The sequence below is a fragment of the Dromaius novaehollandiae genome, chromosome 2 (assembly GCF_036370855.1).
Source record: "Dromaius novaehollandiae isolate bDroNov1 chromosome 2, bDroNov1.hap1, whole genome shotgun sequence".
NCBI lineage: Eukaryota > Metazoa > Chordata > Aves > Casuariiformes > Dromaiidae > Dromaius > Dromaius novaehollandiae.
In genome coordinates, this window is record NC_088099.1 from 28231384 (window position 1) to 28248328 (window position 16945).

At 38.2% G+C, this 16945-nt stretch overlaps 2 protein-coding genes across 9 annotated transcripts in view; one reads left to right on the forward strand and one right to left on the reverse strand.

Moving 5' to 3' along the window:
• CAPN7 (calpain 7) overlaps nt 1-13787 on the forward strand; it is a 34127-nt gene extending 20340 nt beyond the window's left edge. For 3 of the 4 annotated variants that reach the window (XM_026098615.2, XM_064506093.1, XM_026098616.2), the window contains 8 exons: nt 765-864; nt 2514-2649; nt 3180-3255; nt 5595-5740; nt 6503-6565; nt 8296-8426; nt 9680-9772; nt 9854-13787. In XM_026098615.2, coding sequence (XP_025954400.2) covers nt 765-864; nt 2514-2649; nt 3180-3255; nt 5595-5740; nt 6503-6565; nt 8296-8426; nt 9680-9772; nt 9854-9998 — 890 coding nt within the window. In that variant the 3' untranslated portion in view covers nt 9999-13787. Of the gene's footprint in view, nt 1-764; nt 865-2513; nt 2650-3179; nt 3256-3371; nt 5565-5594; nt 5741-6502; nt 6566-8295; nt 8427-9679; nt 9773-9853 lie in introns of those variants that run through there. The other variant, XM_064506094.1, reaches the window with a different exon arrangement.
• A 487-nt stretch (nt 13788-14274) lies between these two features.
• The window catches only part of SH3BP5 (SH3 domain binding protein 5), a 67282-nt gene continuing 64611 nt past the window's right edge, over nt 14275-16945 (reverse strand). For all 5 annotated transcript variants that reach the window (XM_064506097.1, XM_064506095.1, XM_064506096.1 and 2 more), the window contains one exon: nt 14275-16313. In XM_064506097.1, the coding sequence (XP_064362167.1) occupies nt 16132-16313 (182 nt within the window). In that variant the 3' untranslated portion in view covers nt 14275-16131. The remainder of the gene's footprint in view (nt 16314-16945) is intronic.

The following is a 16945-nucleotide window of genomic DNA, read 5'->3' on the forward strand; positions in this document are numbered from 1 at the left end:
TGCAACTGCCTCTGTCATAGACTTGTGTTACAATGCTGTTAACTTTTGAGAGTTTATTTCAGCACGATTCAGTAATTTTGCAGGCATTGTTGTTGGCTGGAAGTACAATTAGGTGAGCTATAGATAATTAAAACAAATAGATGAGAATGTTGTAAAGACAAAGTACATCCAGTGTGCTAAAGCAAGTCACATGGGTGCTGGATGAAGTACCTTGAAATGTATACAAATATGCTTGCATGTTGATTAAAGATTTGGTTGTGTTGGACAGCTGTTGTCCCTATTTGATGGACCTTCAGTTGATGAGCAGACTAAAGTAGGTTGCTGAATTGAGGGAACCTATTTGACTGTGTCTAAATTTTTTTCAGAAACCTAGGAGAGTGGAAGGCAGCTCAGAATCAGTTAATAATGTCTTTTTGGATAAAACATATTCTCTCATGCCTTCCGCTTGGTACTTGATAATGCCAAATACCCAAACTGCTTCAGAAATTCCTTGGCCTTTGAGCCATACTAAATGATACTAACTAAATACTAAATAAACGATACTAACTAAAAAAGATACTAACTAAATGGTTTCTCTTGGTTTAACTTGTTTCTTTTGGGGGTTAAGCTTAAATTTAGAAGTGTGGGCAATGCAGACATTACTACCGAATTTTACAGAAATGTAGATTTGTATAAGCTGTATAGTTTGCCTGAAAAGAGGCTTTTGAAAAATGAGTAAAATCAAGGTGTCTAGTAAGCAAACAATAACAGCAGCTCCTTTGTAGGAATTTTCTGGATTGCTTGGGAAGACCTGTGCCAGTATTACGATGTTATTTATTTGAGCTGGAACCCAAGTCTTTTTAAAGAATCTACATGTATTCACAGGTTGGTCCAATAGAAAAACTTTTGTGTTGAGACATCACTAAATGTTTTGATGTGGTGTGTTTCCTTCCTTCCACTCTTCCTAGTTACAGCTGAAGAGGTTGGACTCTAACTATGCTCTCTTGAACCTGACTTGACACTTTTAAATTCTCAATCCAAACTTTGCTTTTGACTGCTTCTGTTGAAACTGCTGGGATCTCTGTGATGATGCTGTGGACCTAAGGCTGTGTAGCCAGATTCTGACATCTGTCCTATGTCTCTTCATCAGAATAGCAATCAGCCTTCTGTACAATCTATGTTTGTTTAAACAGTCACCAGGCAGTGCTCGAGTGGCATAACTTTTATCTGGAATTCATTTTGCTGGACAGTTGCAAGTCATTTGTGCAGTGTATGTTGTCTTTGAAGATGTGGTCAGTGATGTCAGAGTATTTTACTTAAAGTAACTATGACTGATAAAAAATGGAGTTAGTTAATCTTCCTTGCTTATTGATTTTTTAGAACATGACATTTCTCTTCTACCTTGTATTCATTGTATTCAGTCTTGTCACTCAGCTTGAGAGTGCCTCTTTCTGTTTCTGAAAGGAAGGGTTTCTGTTTCTCTGCTCCACTGTACTGTACTCTGCCACTGCTTCCACCTTCTTTCTGTGTATGTTAGCTCTTCAAAAGCTCCTTCATCCGTAATAAAACTGCTGAGTTTCATCTGTAAAGGCTCCCTCCATCTTCATGTTCAAACTAATTCTGAAATAGACTGCCATGATATAACAAGATGAAGTAATGTGTGCGTTATCCTCAAAGCTCATCTGTTTGTCTGTGTCTCTTACACTATTAGTGATCGTCATACCTCTGTGTGGGGAAATGCTAAGCACAGTGGCAGTCATCATAAACAGTGGTGTAATGATGGCAATAGTTTGAAACTTGATTGATAACACAGCCTTCCACACATGCTGTTCAGTTAAAAAGTATGGGGAGGGAAGGTCAAGGGGATTTATAGATAGCTTTATCCACTTCTGTTCTCAGTGTGCCAACTTTGCATTCAAGCATCAGCACCTTTTGTTTTTTCACACCAAAACCTTGTCTAGGCAGTTCATGAGGCAGCAGAAAGATTTTGAAATAGAGTACCTCAAAGATTTTCAGTACATCTTGCAGGCAGCCTTCCAAACATGAAACAAACTAATTTTTAAATAAAAGTCCTCTGAATAAAAAACTGGAGGAAACAATTTGGTTAGATTTTGGAACTAACCATAGCTTGTATATGGAGTCCTACAGTTACGAAATCTAGGGTATTTTCCCTTCATATTAAATTTGGCATGTGCAATCATGACAATAACTGGCTAGTCCCAGGCTCCTTGAGTTGTTCAGCTTTTGCTGTGCTTTGTGTAGTTGCAGTCACTGTACCAAACAGTCAAGCTGTTTGTGTTTAGCATTTCCGATCATCACACTTGCATTGTAGCAAAGTCATTTATAAAACAAAATTGTAAGATAATGCTTCTCATACTGCTGTATTCTGTAGTCACTGTTACAGATTCCAGTAGAAAATTAACCTTCAGTAATTTTGTTACTGATGTTAAATAGCTCCCTATATATTTGGAGTTAGATTTCAAAACACAAATTAATGTCTTGCTCATCTAATAAAGTATCTGTATTACTTCTAGTACTTGGGATGCGAAACAAGGTCCAGTGAAGGATGCCTACAGCCTGGCCAATAATCCTCAGTACAAGCTAGAGGTCCAGTGTCCACAGGGTGGTGCTGCAGTCTGGGTTCTGCTTAGCAGACATATCACAGATAAGGTGCCACATTCTTTTTCTTATTTTTTCTGTATTACGAGTTCTATAATATCTTCTGTAAATCTTTCTGTATAGCTCTCTGTATTATTAGAATATTACTACTAATACTTTCCTGTTTTTTTTTTTTTAATTCAGCAGGTACACATACCTGAGTACAAGTTTGTTGAAACAGACCCAGAATAAAAGTTGACTGAGGTCATTATATTCCACTCCTAGTGCATGGATGTGTAGAATGTAGCTCTTACAGCATCTATCTGTTCACTATGTTTAAAAAGAAGTTAAAAAAAAACTTTTTATGGTACTGAAGTAACTCTCCATTCAGAGGCCTGAACTCTTTCCAGTGAAATTAGTTGCAATCTACTTATTTCAGACATTTTTTTAAAGAATTACATTAGGTATCTCCATAAATAAAAATACCATATCATAACATGTGGTGGTCAAAAGGGGATGATTAAAACATGTACTTGATTCTGATCACACATTAGTTACATTCCATAGAAGTGTATAACTCTTCTTAATTTGTTTTTTTATAGGATGACTTTGCACACAATCGGGAGTTCATTACAATGGTTGTGTACAAGACTGATGGCAAAAAAGTTTACTATCCAGGTTAGTGCATCTTAATTGCCAGGAAGATGATGCTTAGAAATGAATGAAGACTTGAAGACTTGCGGGGAAGAAGAGAGGCATGCTTTGCTTTAAAACTGCAGTTCTCATTCTTATAGGAGAGGATCAGTCTTCTGAAATGGTCATTTGGCCCTCTTTGATCACCTTGAACAATCTACACTGAAGGAATGAGCCCAGCTGTACACGGCAGAGATAGAAGGGGTTAACCCTGCTGACACTAATTTTGGCACAGCATTTTCTTCGTTGTTTTGTTTCTTTTGCAGTGGCGATAGTTGATACTTGGAAGTGATAATGTGCTTCTAATTATCAAATAACAATTATCCCCCACATTTGTGGAATTGTTTAAAGATTTACAGCTTCCACTAAATGAAAATAATCAATGTTAATTGTTATATGAACGTGACTTAGCAAACCACCTAAGCAAACTCGTGAAAGATGTGTTTAAGTGTTCAACTTCAGGCACGGAATGTTTAAGAAAAATATTGAGATGCCCAACTTTTACTAAAGCGTTGGTCTTTACAGGTCAGATTCTATTTGCCTTGAGAAGAAGGGGGTTGGTTTTTGGAGCTTTGTTTTAGCTGCAAAAACACTACATATGTTTTATCTCAACAGACAGATAGCAGGTCTGAGACCCAGGTTGCTTTTGTCTTAACTTAGGAAATAGATGCAATGCCCAGCTTGAATGGACAGTCAGACTGCAACTTAAACATAGAACTGCTAATACCTTATTTGTTTTTTAGATTGAGTTAGAGGTCTCAGTGTAACAAATATTCCTTGGATTCATCCAGTGAAGATGCATCCTAGGAAAGGCAGGATTTGGCCTGTTGCTTTTGCCAATGTGGAGCCTCTTCAGTACTGTGCTTGAATTTTTAAGGTAGCTCCTCATACAGCAGTTAGAGATTAGAGAGTACATTTTAAAGTTGTTTTGAACAGAGTGGAATTTGGGATATTTCTATCGGAACAGCTGGTGAGGGCTGAGTTGTTCATCTGTTGTCTTGTTTGGTGAACTCTGCAAAAAATTCTTTTAGAATCCAAGCTGTCTTTCTGCAGAAAACATCCTTTGAGACCTGAGCAAATCATTGTCTATTGTTGCAAAGTCCTGTTAAAGCAACCGCTTCTCCTTGCTGCCCAAGACATGCTTCTGATGTTAGTAGTACTACAGCAGCGCTCACTTTTACATGTTTGCTTAGAGCAAACCGAACAAATTGTACAGTGGAGGGAACTGTTTCATTTGTGCTTGAAAGATAGAGTTGTCCAGCAGGACTGTTAACAAGAACTGGATGACTCGTGTTTTGTCTTGCTACCCAAATTCTTTTATAAACTTTTAATCTCACCAGCTCAAACTTGTTTAAAACCTTTGTCCATGGAAATAGATTTGTCAAGCTACAGTATTATTTTCACCATCTGTTAAAATTAGATCAGAACAAAGCTGTTTAATCCTTTGGCACTGAGACTGGGATTTCCCATTCCTAAACTTCTCATTGTTTTATATTAATCCTTCCCTTCTTGTGGAGAACATAAAGGGCCTGATCCTGGCTCTTAAAATAATTGGCTAGACTTGTTCCTGCTTCACCGAAATCAAAAGTCTGGAAAGAACTGATTAGAGGCCAAATAGCAAATTACATGGTATCACTGTGAAAGCAGTTACTTAAAATATTTATAATAAATAGTGCATTTGCACTGATACTGGGATGCAACTACATCTGAGTCATGATCACAGGGATTTTGACTGTCTGTCTGTCTGTGTGTGTTTGTGTTAGGGAGAGTGGATGATGATTAAATAAATGAACATGTTTTAAAGTCGTCTTTACCAAGTGGCCAAAGATTTTAGCAGTCTGCATTCTGGAACTGCCCTGCCAGTGGAGAAGGGGTATCTGTAACAGACTCCTCTTCAGGAGAATTTTAAGGAGTGTTCAAAGATTTCTTATCTTTATCCTCACATTTTATTTAAAGAATCACAGTAGGTCTCCTTAGAATAGAGACACTGGTGGGAGATGGATAAGCTGTTCTTGCAAGACTTGGGATTTAAGCTGCATTTTCTAGTGCAGATTTTTTTGTCCTTTGATGTGTGGTGTACCTTTCCTGAAAATGATAGTTGCTCTTAAGGTTTTTTAATCCTTTTTATGAGCAAATCTTTAATGCTCTATTCTTTCTGAAGCACTCAAGTCTGGTTATAGTCTAACCTTAATACCAACAATCTGACTTTCCTGGCAAAATTCACTGATATAAAATGACTAAGGAATTTACTGAGCCAGGGGATTTTTTGATGAGGAAAAGTGTTCATCTTTTTTTTTTTTTCTTTTTTTTTCTTTTCTTTTCAGCTGATCCTCCTCCATATATTGATGGTATTCGGATCAACAGTCCCCATTATCTGACCAAGATAAAGTTGACCTCTCCAGGGTCCCATACGTTTACCTTAGTGGTGTCCCAGTATGAGAAACAAAACACTATCCATTACACCATCAGGGTATGTACTGTTGATTTCATAATGAATTTAAGCAAATATACTAAAGAGAAAGTGAACTTTCCTTGTAAATTTGATGAACAAATATACTTTTGCATTGATACTGTTATTTTGGGGAGGAAGGAAATGAGTGATGCAGCAAAAATGCTGATGAAGTGCTTTATAATGTTCTCGATTATAGTTAAGACAATATAGTGCCCATATATTTAGTAATGAAATTTTAATCTTCCCTACTTTGCAACACAGGTGTGATGTAAAATTGTAAACAACAACTAATCAGCTGAAAAATACTTCTATTTCCTGGAGTAAAAATTTGGTATCTGCATACCGGCAGAGCATTGGCTCTCTATGTATACAGCATTAGCCTATTTTAGATCTCAGTTAAGATTTAACATTTTCTGATTTCTCTAAGTTATTATCTTTTATACTCAACTCCAAGGGTGAATTTTTTCCTCACCTACTTTGATCAGCCACCACTTCCTTCTCCTCCCCCCGATGCCATCTTAGATGTCCTTACCAAAGATGCCATCTGGGAAAGGATGGGTAAGAAGGAAAGAGGTGGTTGGAGCCCAAGTTTTAGAGTCTCATTTCCTTTGTGGTGATGTTTTGGGCATGTAGTGAGCAAGTCTCTAAAAATGATGTGTATGCAATGCTGTTTCGTTTTTTTTGTTTATTTGTTTTAAGGGGGGAGAGATTTAACTTTTCATGTTTTCATATGAAAAGGGCAAGATGAATGCATGACCAGCTTCTTCTTTTACAACATAGGTGTATTCCTTGTGCAAGTTTACCTTTTCCAAGATCCCTGCACCTTACACTATTTCTAAACGGGTAAAGAAACTTTTTTTTTTATGGGTCACTGGATAACAATTCTGTTTTGGCTTCTCCAGATTTGAGATGTACAAGGTTGTTAAGTATATTTTTATACTAATGCCTAAAAATGTCAGGTTAGATCGTCTTCCAGCAAATGAAGCTTAACAAAGCTAACGAATGCTCAATCTGAGCATAATTAGCATAAGACCAATCCTGTACTTAAGTAACACATAACTTGCCCAGCAGTTAGCTGCACTGCAAGCATAATTCATACCAACATAAAAGTTCTTGGGCTGGCTGACTCTGTTCAGGATGGTGGCTTAACTTTTACTGGTGTAAGAATCCTATTTGGTATATAAACTTCGTCTTCACTGCAAAGGAGGTTGGTAGAACTGTATCAATGCAAATACACCATAAAGCCTTTGGAGAATAGACTGGCCTTTAGAATAACAACCTGTGCCACAGTATGCAACTACTCTGCAAAGATCAGATTGTGCCACTAGAACTGCAGAGTAAAAGCCCTGCAAGTGTTGCTCGTTTTCTCTTGAGACACATGCATGATTTTCTTGGGAAAATTCTTGGCCTTATGGGATAAAATCAGCAGTGAGAAACTATAGGCACCAGTACCAAGACTGTGACAAACAGACTTAGATTGGCAGTAACATAATACATTACTGTTCTTACATTTTGTATAAGACATCTCAAAGGACTGTTGTCACTAGGCACAGCACTCATACTGTCAAATAGTATCATGGCAACATTTCCATGGTTCATTTCCTGTAGAAATGCCCCTTGAGAGTACAGCAACAGGGGCAAGGGCAAGAAACTTGACTGAAATCTAGTCAGAGGCCCAGGCAGTTTGGGGGCCAGCTGCTATTAGTATTTCAGCTATCTACATGAGCTGCAGTTATACCTTCAACTGAAATGTAAATATAGCCAAGAGCTCACAGGATAGTGCAGCTGGCTTCCAAACTTGTCATCTTTGAGGGTTTTGAGCACTGAGTAAAGAAATTAATTCCCTGGAAAAAAAATCTGTTCACTGCTGGTTTGATATTGGGGGGGAGAAGTAACATACGAGGAGTATATCTCAGCTAGAATTTTGTGTGAATGACTGGCTTGTCTTACAAGTCTAACCTTTCATTTTAATGACTATTAGGAGGAACTTGCAGACAGATGGCCTGTATTTCAAAGTCTGAGCAGCATTCTTTCTCTTGTATTTATTTGTCTTGTTGGAACCTGTCCTTATGGATATCTTTGATGTGCCTGGAATGCTGGTTCTTAACGTGCGTACAGGTGACTGGACAGTGCTGGAAAGAATGTCTTTGAAAGCAAGGGTTACAACACCAGTATTGTACTCCCCGCACTGCTGTTGTTTCTCATTCATTACAACAGAACGGTCTTTGAAAAAAAAAAAAAAAAAACCCTGCATAGTCCAGTAGTCATGGAATAGGTGAGAATATAGGTCCTTTGTTGCATGTAATTTCTAAAGGTCAGAAACATATAAATGTACTGAATACATCTATATTTTCCACTTTAATAAAGGATCTAAGGCCTTGATCTAAGTGGCTGTAAGACTGTAGCGAGACTTTCTGAATACTTAAACATTCTGACTCACACTTAAAAATTAGGAGGGATTACTAAAATCAGTGGCATCTAAAGTGAGAGGAGCCTAGTCTTGTTTTGTCTGTACATACATGCAATATAAATCTTCTTCAGTGTATAAAATGCTTTCTGTACTTTTCTGTTAGGTTAACGGACAATGGAAAGGTCACAGTGCTGGAGGATGTGGAAATTTCAGAGACAGCTACAAAAACAATCCCATTTATCAGTTTCAGCTGGACAAGAGTGGGCCATTATTAATTGAACTACGGGGACCAAGGTTTGTAGAGAATAAGCATGCATCAACACAGGGTATTATGTGCTAATGATAAACTTTGTTAGTATCCTCCAAGGAGATGGTAGGAAGCTCTTTGAAAATCGTGAGGTGCCATTTACTCTGCCACTAGTAGACCAGAGGAAGAACTGGATGTTAGTGCCCTATGGAGTATCTTTTATTTTGAAAGTTTCTCCCCTGAATTGCAAGGAATATTCATAGTTCAAGGACACACAGCTGTTACTGTCATAGAGTATACCTGTATTAACCACTACAGCCCAGCTATAAAAAGGGCTCAGGAGGGCTGAGTGAGGGAAAACTTAGAAAGTAGAATATAAAATAAGGCTTACAGTTCTCACAGTCCCATTCATATGACTTTGCACACAACACAGTGTTTCAGTGTGTTTAAAGATGCCTCATAAAGGACAGGAGAAATTGTTTACTCAGAACCGGTAGCCCCACTACTGAGATTACTTCCATGGATTCTATACAGGTCAAACTCCTGCAAAATTCCTACCTCAAAATAACAGTATTCAGAGTCTCTGAATACCAACATCTCCTAACATGCAATCAAGTGTGGGGGTTTTGTTTTGGTTTTTTCTTGGTTTGTTTTTTTGTGGTGGTGGTGGTTTTTGTAAAGCTGTATTACAGGCCCCCCAAAATGGCAGCGCTTCTATCCATCCTCTCCCCTCTCTGACCGAACTCCTCTCCTCATGAAATGAGGATGAGTAAAGGCACTTCCATGAAGGTGTGGCTCTGCTGCTCCACTGTTTCTTTTGTATGTATTTATTTCCTGCGTTTTGATCTCGTATTTGGGTAGTTTGAATGACAGGGGCAAGGGTGCCTGATGGCTACATATATTAAGAGGTAGTGCACAAATTTTCTTAAGTTTTATAGTGCAACATGAGAAATTCTGCTGAGGTCACCAGCACTGATAGTGATCAGATCACGCCCCATGTCCTGTGCCACTCAGCACATTCAGTATGTCACCTCTAGCTTAACCACTTGAGGTATGCTTACGTGCAGAGGAAGAAAACTAGCAGAGATTCCCCATGTGGTATAGTTCTGAACCGAAATACGCTGTCTTCCTCCAAAGTCTATATTCATATCATAGTAAGTTTGACTAGCATTTGTCACAAATGTGACGGAACTTTCAGATGTGTTCCAGTTCTACTCTATAGCTTTTAATAAATCGGTCTCTCCATGATAATCCCGACCATCCAAATAACTAAAGTAACAACCTGTCACTTTACTTGTAGGCAATACAGTGTTGGTTTTGAACTTGTCACTGTCTCAACAGTAGGAGATCCTGGTTCCTCTGGCTTTCAGAAAAAGAATAGTGGTGACTACAGGTAATAGCTCACTTAATGAAATCTTAGAGGTCAGAAACAGTATTTCAGATCTTAATTAACTAGTGGTTTCTTTTATCGTAGGTGTGGATTTTGCTACTTGGAAGTGGAGAATGTACTTGCTGGAGTTTACAACATCATCCCCACCACCTTCCTGCCTCAACAAGAGGGTCCCTTTTTCTTAGACTTTAACAGTGCTACCCCTCTTAAAGTATCACAGCTTCAGTGAGGAGACAGATCTCTGTGTTATTGTTTAAGGAGGTAGTTAAGATCTATGCTACAGCCTGAGAACAGATGATTCCACATGCATAAAAGAAAATTGCCCTGTAAGTAATAGCCAACAGCATGGAGTCACCGCCTTGTCAATTAATTGCAGTAGACAGTTACCTGTGGTTTTTGCTGTTCTGGTATTAGAGTGAGCACTGTTCAAGAGGTTTGTGAACATACTAAAATGCTTATATTCAAATGAACAAGTAAGACTTGCTTTACTCAAATTTTTCATGCTTCCAATCATACCCTGGTGAGTTAAGAGAAAAACTAACATTGGAATTGTCTTCTCCTCAACTACAAGGTATATGGGTTTAAGAATTTATTCTTAAAAAGTAAACCTGTAAGAAAAAAGTATTCTTGTGTATTGCGCTTATTCAGTTTCAGGACTGAGAAGTAGTAAAAGCTATTTGTGCTGCTCTCCTGAATGTTTTCAGAATTGAAGCAGTACTCACATCTAAATGGTGACTTTACCATTGCTGAGCATGTACTATTCCAGACTGCCACTAACATCTTCAGCTTATCTATAATATGTACATAGGAGTAAAGCAAGAGGAGCCTATGTGAGGACTTAGGGAGTGTTCCAGCTTTAGCTATTTCTAAGAGAAAATTAATGGCTTCACTCATATTACAGGTAGTTTCAAAGCTGTTATTTCATGCCTATATTATTTTAATACATAATAATCTTAGAGCACAAGGCACTCTGTGGCTCTCTTGTCCTGCTAGCTTTAAGAACTATGTTGATACAGATCAGCATTAAAATCAGGGAGAGTTAACCAGCAGTGCAATCCAGGCAGGATAATGTGCCAGCACACATAGCAGGTGTGAAAGGCTTTCATCCAAAGGTGCATTATTCTGTCTACTGAAGTAGTCTCATTTGTTGACGCTAAGAGTTAGTGAACTAACCACCGGCACCATCCTAGCAAAGAAATATTTGTAAATGCTGAGCATGTATAGGAAGGATCATCTAAAACTCTTCCCCTATAAACTACACCTGCAAGTACTGTGCTTGCTAGTCCAGTGACACGTGACCATCTCTTTTAAAAGGTACCCTTTTCTGTTATATTACCTTATATTTACATTATTTTCTTCTACATTTTTTGTTTTTGAATAAACAAATGGCAGACATGTAACTTCACAGTATCTGACAGTTTGGGAGAGAGGGTGTCTTTAAAATAGCCCCAAGATGTTGTCGTTCAGGTTTGTTTGGCAGTTTACCAAGAAAAAAGGTAGTTTAAATTTATTTTTGGAGCACAAGTGCCATTTGGAAATTGGGGAAGTGTGCACATGCTACAGAAGTACTAGAAAGTTGTGTGGTAAAGTTATTCCTATAGAAGTCTGCTACTGCCCCTGTCTCAGAAGTACAAGATCCCTTTTGTTTCATCTCCATCATTAGGCAGCTGATTGACAAATGTGTAGCTTGAAAAGAACATTGAAAACACATGCTTTTTTGACTGCAGTTCTCTCAAAGACCATCTGGGTTAGGAAGTTCAGGACAAGTTTGTCACAGTGCATCTTACCTTCTTATATAGGAAAGTTTCGGATTATTGTAACAAAGCAATGCAGGAACAGCATGGGCATGGGCTTTTTGGAGGTAGGGTCAGTTGCCTCAAGGACTGTTCTCTGCTACAAAATTAAAATTTCATTTGCTTCACAACACTTTTCCTATAAATGTGTGTTAAGTTTTTAGCTCAGGCTGAACCAGAGTGGCAATACAATCTTGTATCTGTTTTATCACCTACAAAATTAAAGCTGCAGAGGTAGTTATGTCATCTAAACTGCATGTATTCTGACAGTACAAAAGGCAGATGCCAACAACTGCCAACTTTCAGAACAAAGTACTTGCATATCCTCTGCTGTCTGAGGTCAAGCTAGTAAGACTTGTCTACAGTAAAAGCTGTTGTTCTGTAGTTAATTTCTACTCTGCAGTAAGGGTTTGGTTTCGTTTTTAAAAGACAGTCAAGCACAGCCAAGTGCCAAAGCTCATGCTGGTAACTTAACTTGAAGATGAAACAAGCATGAAACTTAGCTTCCATACTGTAGCACAAGTGTATTTTTAGTACATACTGCATTGTTTGCAAAAGAAATGAAAAGCAAGGAATGTACTCACTTTCCTAATGCCAGAGAAAGGCTGTTTGCACAAGGCTACAATAAGACTTCTTTCTTACACAGTACAGTCAGTGAATTGGGCTCATCATCATAACTAACTGTAAAGGATTTAAGTTCAGGATCAATACGATATCCTTTATAAAGCAAGTCATCTTCAAATACTGCAGCCTCAGAGTCTAGTCTCTGCAGTTTCTGGTTGTGACAAAGTAATTTTGGAACAAAATTTTCTTGTACACTTTTCTTACAAAAAAAATTGTTCACATAAGCACTTACGCTTCACTTTACTGTTTTCTGTCTAAATATTTACTGCTATCATTTTTTTCATAAATCCAGAAAAGTTATTGGAGAGTGAAATGACTGATTCTTAAATTATAATACGCTCAGAGTGTGTACGCTGAGCTTTTCTTTGCCCTTTACGATTTAGTGAGTTGGATCCATAACACAAGAGAATATTACATGCTGCATTAAGCCCTGAAATGTTGCATAGCAAGACTTTTACAAAGGAATAAGGCCTGTGTGTACAAAAAAAAAATTGAAAGAGCTGCACAATAACAGATCAGATTTTTTTTTACAAAGTCACATAAGCATACTTCCAGTTGGAGGACTGTAACTCTTCAGGCTTAAGTCTTCTCTGCCTGTAACCATGCTATTGAAGCTTTTAAAAATTAAAATACAAAGCCGCTCAGAATATACCAGCAAGCAAACTGCACCCTTCAGTTGTTGTTTGTCACGCTGTACAGTTCCGACCACTGTCTAAGCTGCAGAATGGTGGGGATAAATGACAAAATGAAAGCCAGTTGCTACAGGGCCTTTGAGAGGATTTACAGTTTCTTTGCTTCACTAGGGGAAGACTACGACAAAGAAATGATTTTTGCATTTCTCTGCATCACTGGTGCTGAGGGATAACTGGCAATATATCCTCTTCATAAGTTTTCACATTCTCCTTATTTATGCACTGCAAACCTTTTCCTGTGTTTTTTAATCCTACCGTAAAGCTCCATGCAGGATACCATATGCTGCTGTTCTATAGCTCAGGGTAAGATTTCCCCCATGTTTTTTTGTTTTGTTAGGAAGGCATGGTGCTAGTCCTTAGTAAATCCAATCCATCAGTCTCAAAGACTTGCTGAGAGTTAGTACATGGATGAATCAACAGCTTCTATCCCATCTGCCCCATGATCCTAAGATTCAGTCCTAGTTCTCTGATGCAAGTTTCATGTACTTATTTTGTACAGCGATTCTGCACCTGACCATGCCATAAATAAGGTGTTTGAACAGCCAGTTATTTCAAATTAAGTTTGTGTACGTATAGTAGCAGTGTTCCTCATTTAGTCAAAAAATGACATTTAAACGGTGTGATAATGCCAAAGAATAGAAGAATTCCTGGATTAACATTTGCTTTATAGTACATTCTCACTTTAGGACAACTGAAGTGATCACATACACTTTAATACATCAGAGACTTATTTTTATACCTATGAAGGTAGCTACCATCATGTTACACTTCTTAAGAATTCTAACAGAAAAGTAACTGGAAAGAGCTTACTCATTTTCCTGTATTCCAAAGTGATGTAAGTTCATTTGTCATACTTATCATTATGGCTTTTATGGAAGTTCAAAATAAAATGAGTTTTCCTTTAATTTATTAGACATGTAGTTCTGCCTGTTTGCTTGCCTGAGTGTAATTTACCCACTAAGTGGTGGTTTGGCCAAGGGAAGAAGTCTGTAACAAGTTCTTTTATATACTTCTGCAAGATTGGTAAGGTAAGGTACCTTGGTTCCCACACCCTCTCCTACTTTCTGATCAATAGTTTTACCCTCCTGGGAGCTGAACCCAGAATCGGGGCAGTTACAAGGCAGCACATACAGTTCTGTTTTTGTATCCTGCAGAATTTAAGATTAATCATGCCACAAGTGCAGGGTGCTTGGGTTTCTAGTCAGAACAGGAACTATGAGAGAGAATTTGATAGCAAGAGAGATTTTAAAAGAAGAGAGGGGGAAAAAAAAGTGTAGAGGTGGGCTGGCAGGTCTCCAAAAGTAGGTATTCAACCACAAATATCCCTGTTGATTTCTCCGACTGTATGCAGCACAGACAATAGCTTATCTACAAAAGTATAAGTAACAAATATTAATACAATGCAACAATTCTGTACTGTTTTATTTCAAATTTAAAATACTGTCATTTCATGTTTTTCCTAAGTTACGGTTACATCTAAAGTTGGAACCACATACTTCTTTCCTAAGCATTTATTGAGCTGAGAAATGCTACTGATGGAGGAGTTCAGCCTGTAGATCACTGGAGTGTGTAAATGTGTATCTGTTCAAAGTCTCACCTTACTAGCTATAATGTGTTGAATCTAATTTTTCTGTAAACACGTTTCCTTACCTTCAATTCTGTGTGGCCTTATGGCAAATTTCAGCAGTAAATACAGAGGTGTTATATAATGTAGAATAACCTTCCTCTTTTGTGCATTGAGGGATTTTTGAAAACTTGGCTGAACCTCTGGTTTTACGGAATTCTGGATACAAGGCCAATCATGGATACAGTGATTTGGAAAGCTGGAAGGAGGTAACAGCTGTCGACATACTATGAACGATTTTTAATGTCAGAGCTAAGTGATGCTGGGCTGCAATCTTCGCCTGAATGAGGATATTTAAGGACTAACCTTGCTCTGGGAGAAGATTCAGTACTTAGCAGTTGAGATACACTTAGCTTGCACAGACTCAAAATGAAATGTGAAAAACAAAAATGTTTACTGTAGTGTGAAGAATTTTACATTAACTTTGAGAATAGATACACAAGCTGTGGTAGGGACAAAATACAACAGGACTGCAAAAACATAGAATAGAAAATACTTTGGGCAATACTAAAATTGTCATCAAATTAACAATATAAACTGACATTTTAGATAAAATGGTGCTTTCAGAAATGCTTAGCCACCAAAACTTAAGAGTCCTAGGATTTTTACTACCACTTATTAGCATAATTACCGGATACTACTACTGCCTAACAGCTGCTGGCAAAACATGCCTGTGCCCTTTCTAGTTTTATTGAACACTTTCTCTAGGGCATACTAAAATCTCAAGTCCCTTTAACAATTATAAAACCCCACACAGTACAACCTACAGAGAAATTTAAGAACACATGGTCAATCTACACTGGCAATTCCTTTTCTTCATGCATATTTTAAGGGTGAACCCCTTATCATAACTGTCCTGAACACATCTATGACTCCCATTTTCGAGCAATAACACTTAAAGTGCTGAAAAATAATACTTCACTTCTCAGGGGAGGGGAAGGGCAAGGGGCCAATCAACTCTTTTTGGTCACTGGAATCACCCTTAAAGTCCAAGCCAGACTTCATAAGATGGCTAGAAAGGGCCTGTCACTGCTGAGTGTTACCATCCCATTTCTGTCTTTCTCTTATGCCAATTTTTAAAGGCATGACTAATCTTTATCCTTTCTGTGAGCACCAAGGGAAGAGTGAAGGCTTTTAGACCCACACATGCAACAGCTTTCCTGTATACAAAATATTTCTACAGTTTCAGCATAATACAGACAAATACAGATGTTTAAAGAATATGCCACTTACACTCGAAAGATCCACTGTATCTAAAGAGCATTTCATTCTACAAAACTGAAGCCAAACTGCTCACTGCAAATGTCTGGCTTAGATTTCAGACCCCTACTGGCATGAATTTACACAGGAACATTACTCGTTATTGCTTCAGCCAGGCTGCTACAAAACAACTTACAAAGTCTGTGAAATATGAGCACAGCTTAAACGTTTGACAACTTGTCTGGCCTACAAAGATTTACTGAATAAAAACTTCAGCCCTCAACATCAATTAGACTTTTTAGTGCAGTTTTAAATTCTTAGAGTAAACGCTTAAGATTTGGCATTTATTATTGGCACAATGTTCTTCAGACACTTAGAAGTTCATGTATAAATATTTATACTCCCATTAATCAGGATAGGGCACAAGACTCAGCCAATCTGGGCAGCTTTTCTGCCTGCGCATATTCCCTCTTTGATTTTCATGCACTGAAGGGAGAGCTGCTTCATTCGGTTATCCAAAGCCAACCCCTCAGTGGAGCTGCTCCTGTTGCTGCTCCTATTCTTGTTCACTCTGTCGCTTGTCTTGTTTTCAGCCCCTTCTGCCCTATCCCCTGCAAAGAAAGGATTAAACTAGATGTTAAACCCAGGTTTCATTCTGCAACTTAAGGTTCAAGCGGGTGCCTCTGCAGCTTCCTTTGCCAAAGTGTACAAAATTATAGGAGCAGGAGCAAGACGTAAAGTAACCGAAGTTGGCCTTCCAAGCTGCGCTCATCTTGTGCACTGTATCAGCAAATTACAGTGTAAACAGACTTAAACTGGAGTACACAAGAGCAGTCTGAATTTGTCAGCAAAGGCTTGCACAGCTACTGCATTAAGAGGTTCCTTTTGGCACCTTACTTGATTTGTTCTGGAAAGCAGGATTTTCAGCAAGCAGGACAGCGATTAAAAAAAAAATTAAGCTGAGCTTTTCCTTAAAATAAATGTACCATCAGAATCCCACTGATCATTTATTTCCTGGGGAACCTCTAACCCCATTGCTGTACTGAGACAAAACTGGGGAACCTCCCCAGCTAGCACATGAATAGTTAAAAAAAATTTTAAATGTCATCATTACTGTGGGATGAGGACGTTCGAGAACTGCCTTCCCCAAGGAGGTGGCCAGTGGGTCAGAGCTCAGCGAGCTGGCAATATGCCTAGGGCAGCTGAGAGGGTTTTCCTGCTCCCTTTATAAAGCTGAAAAACA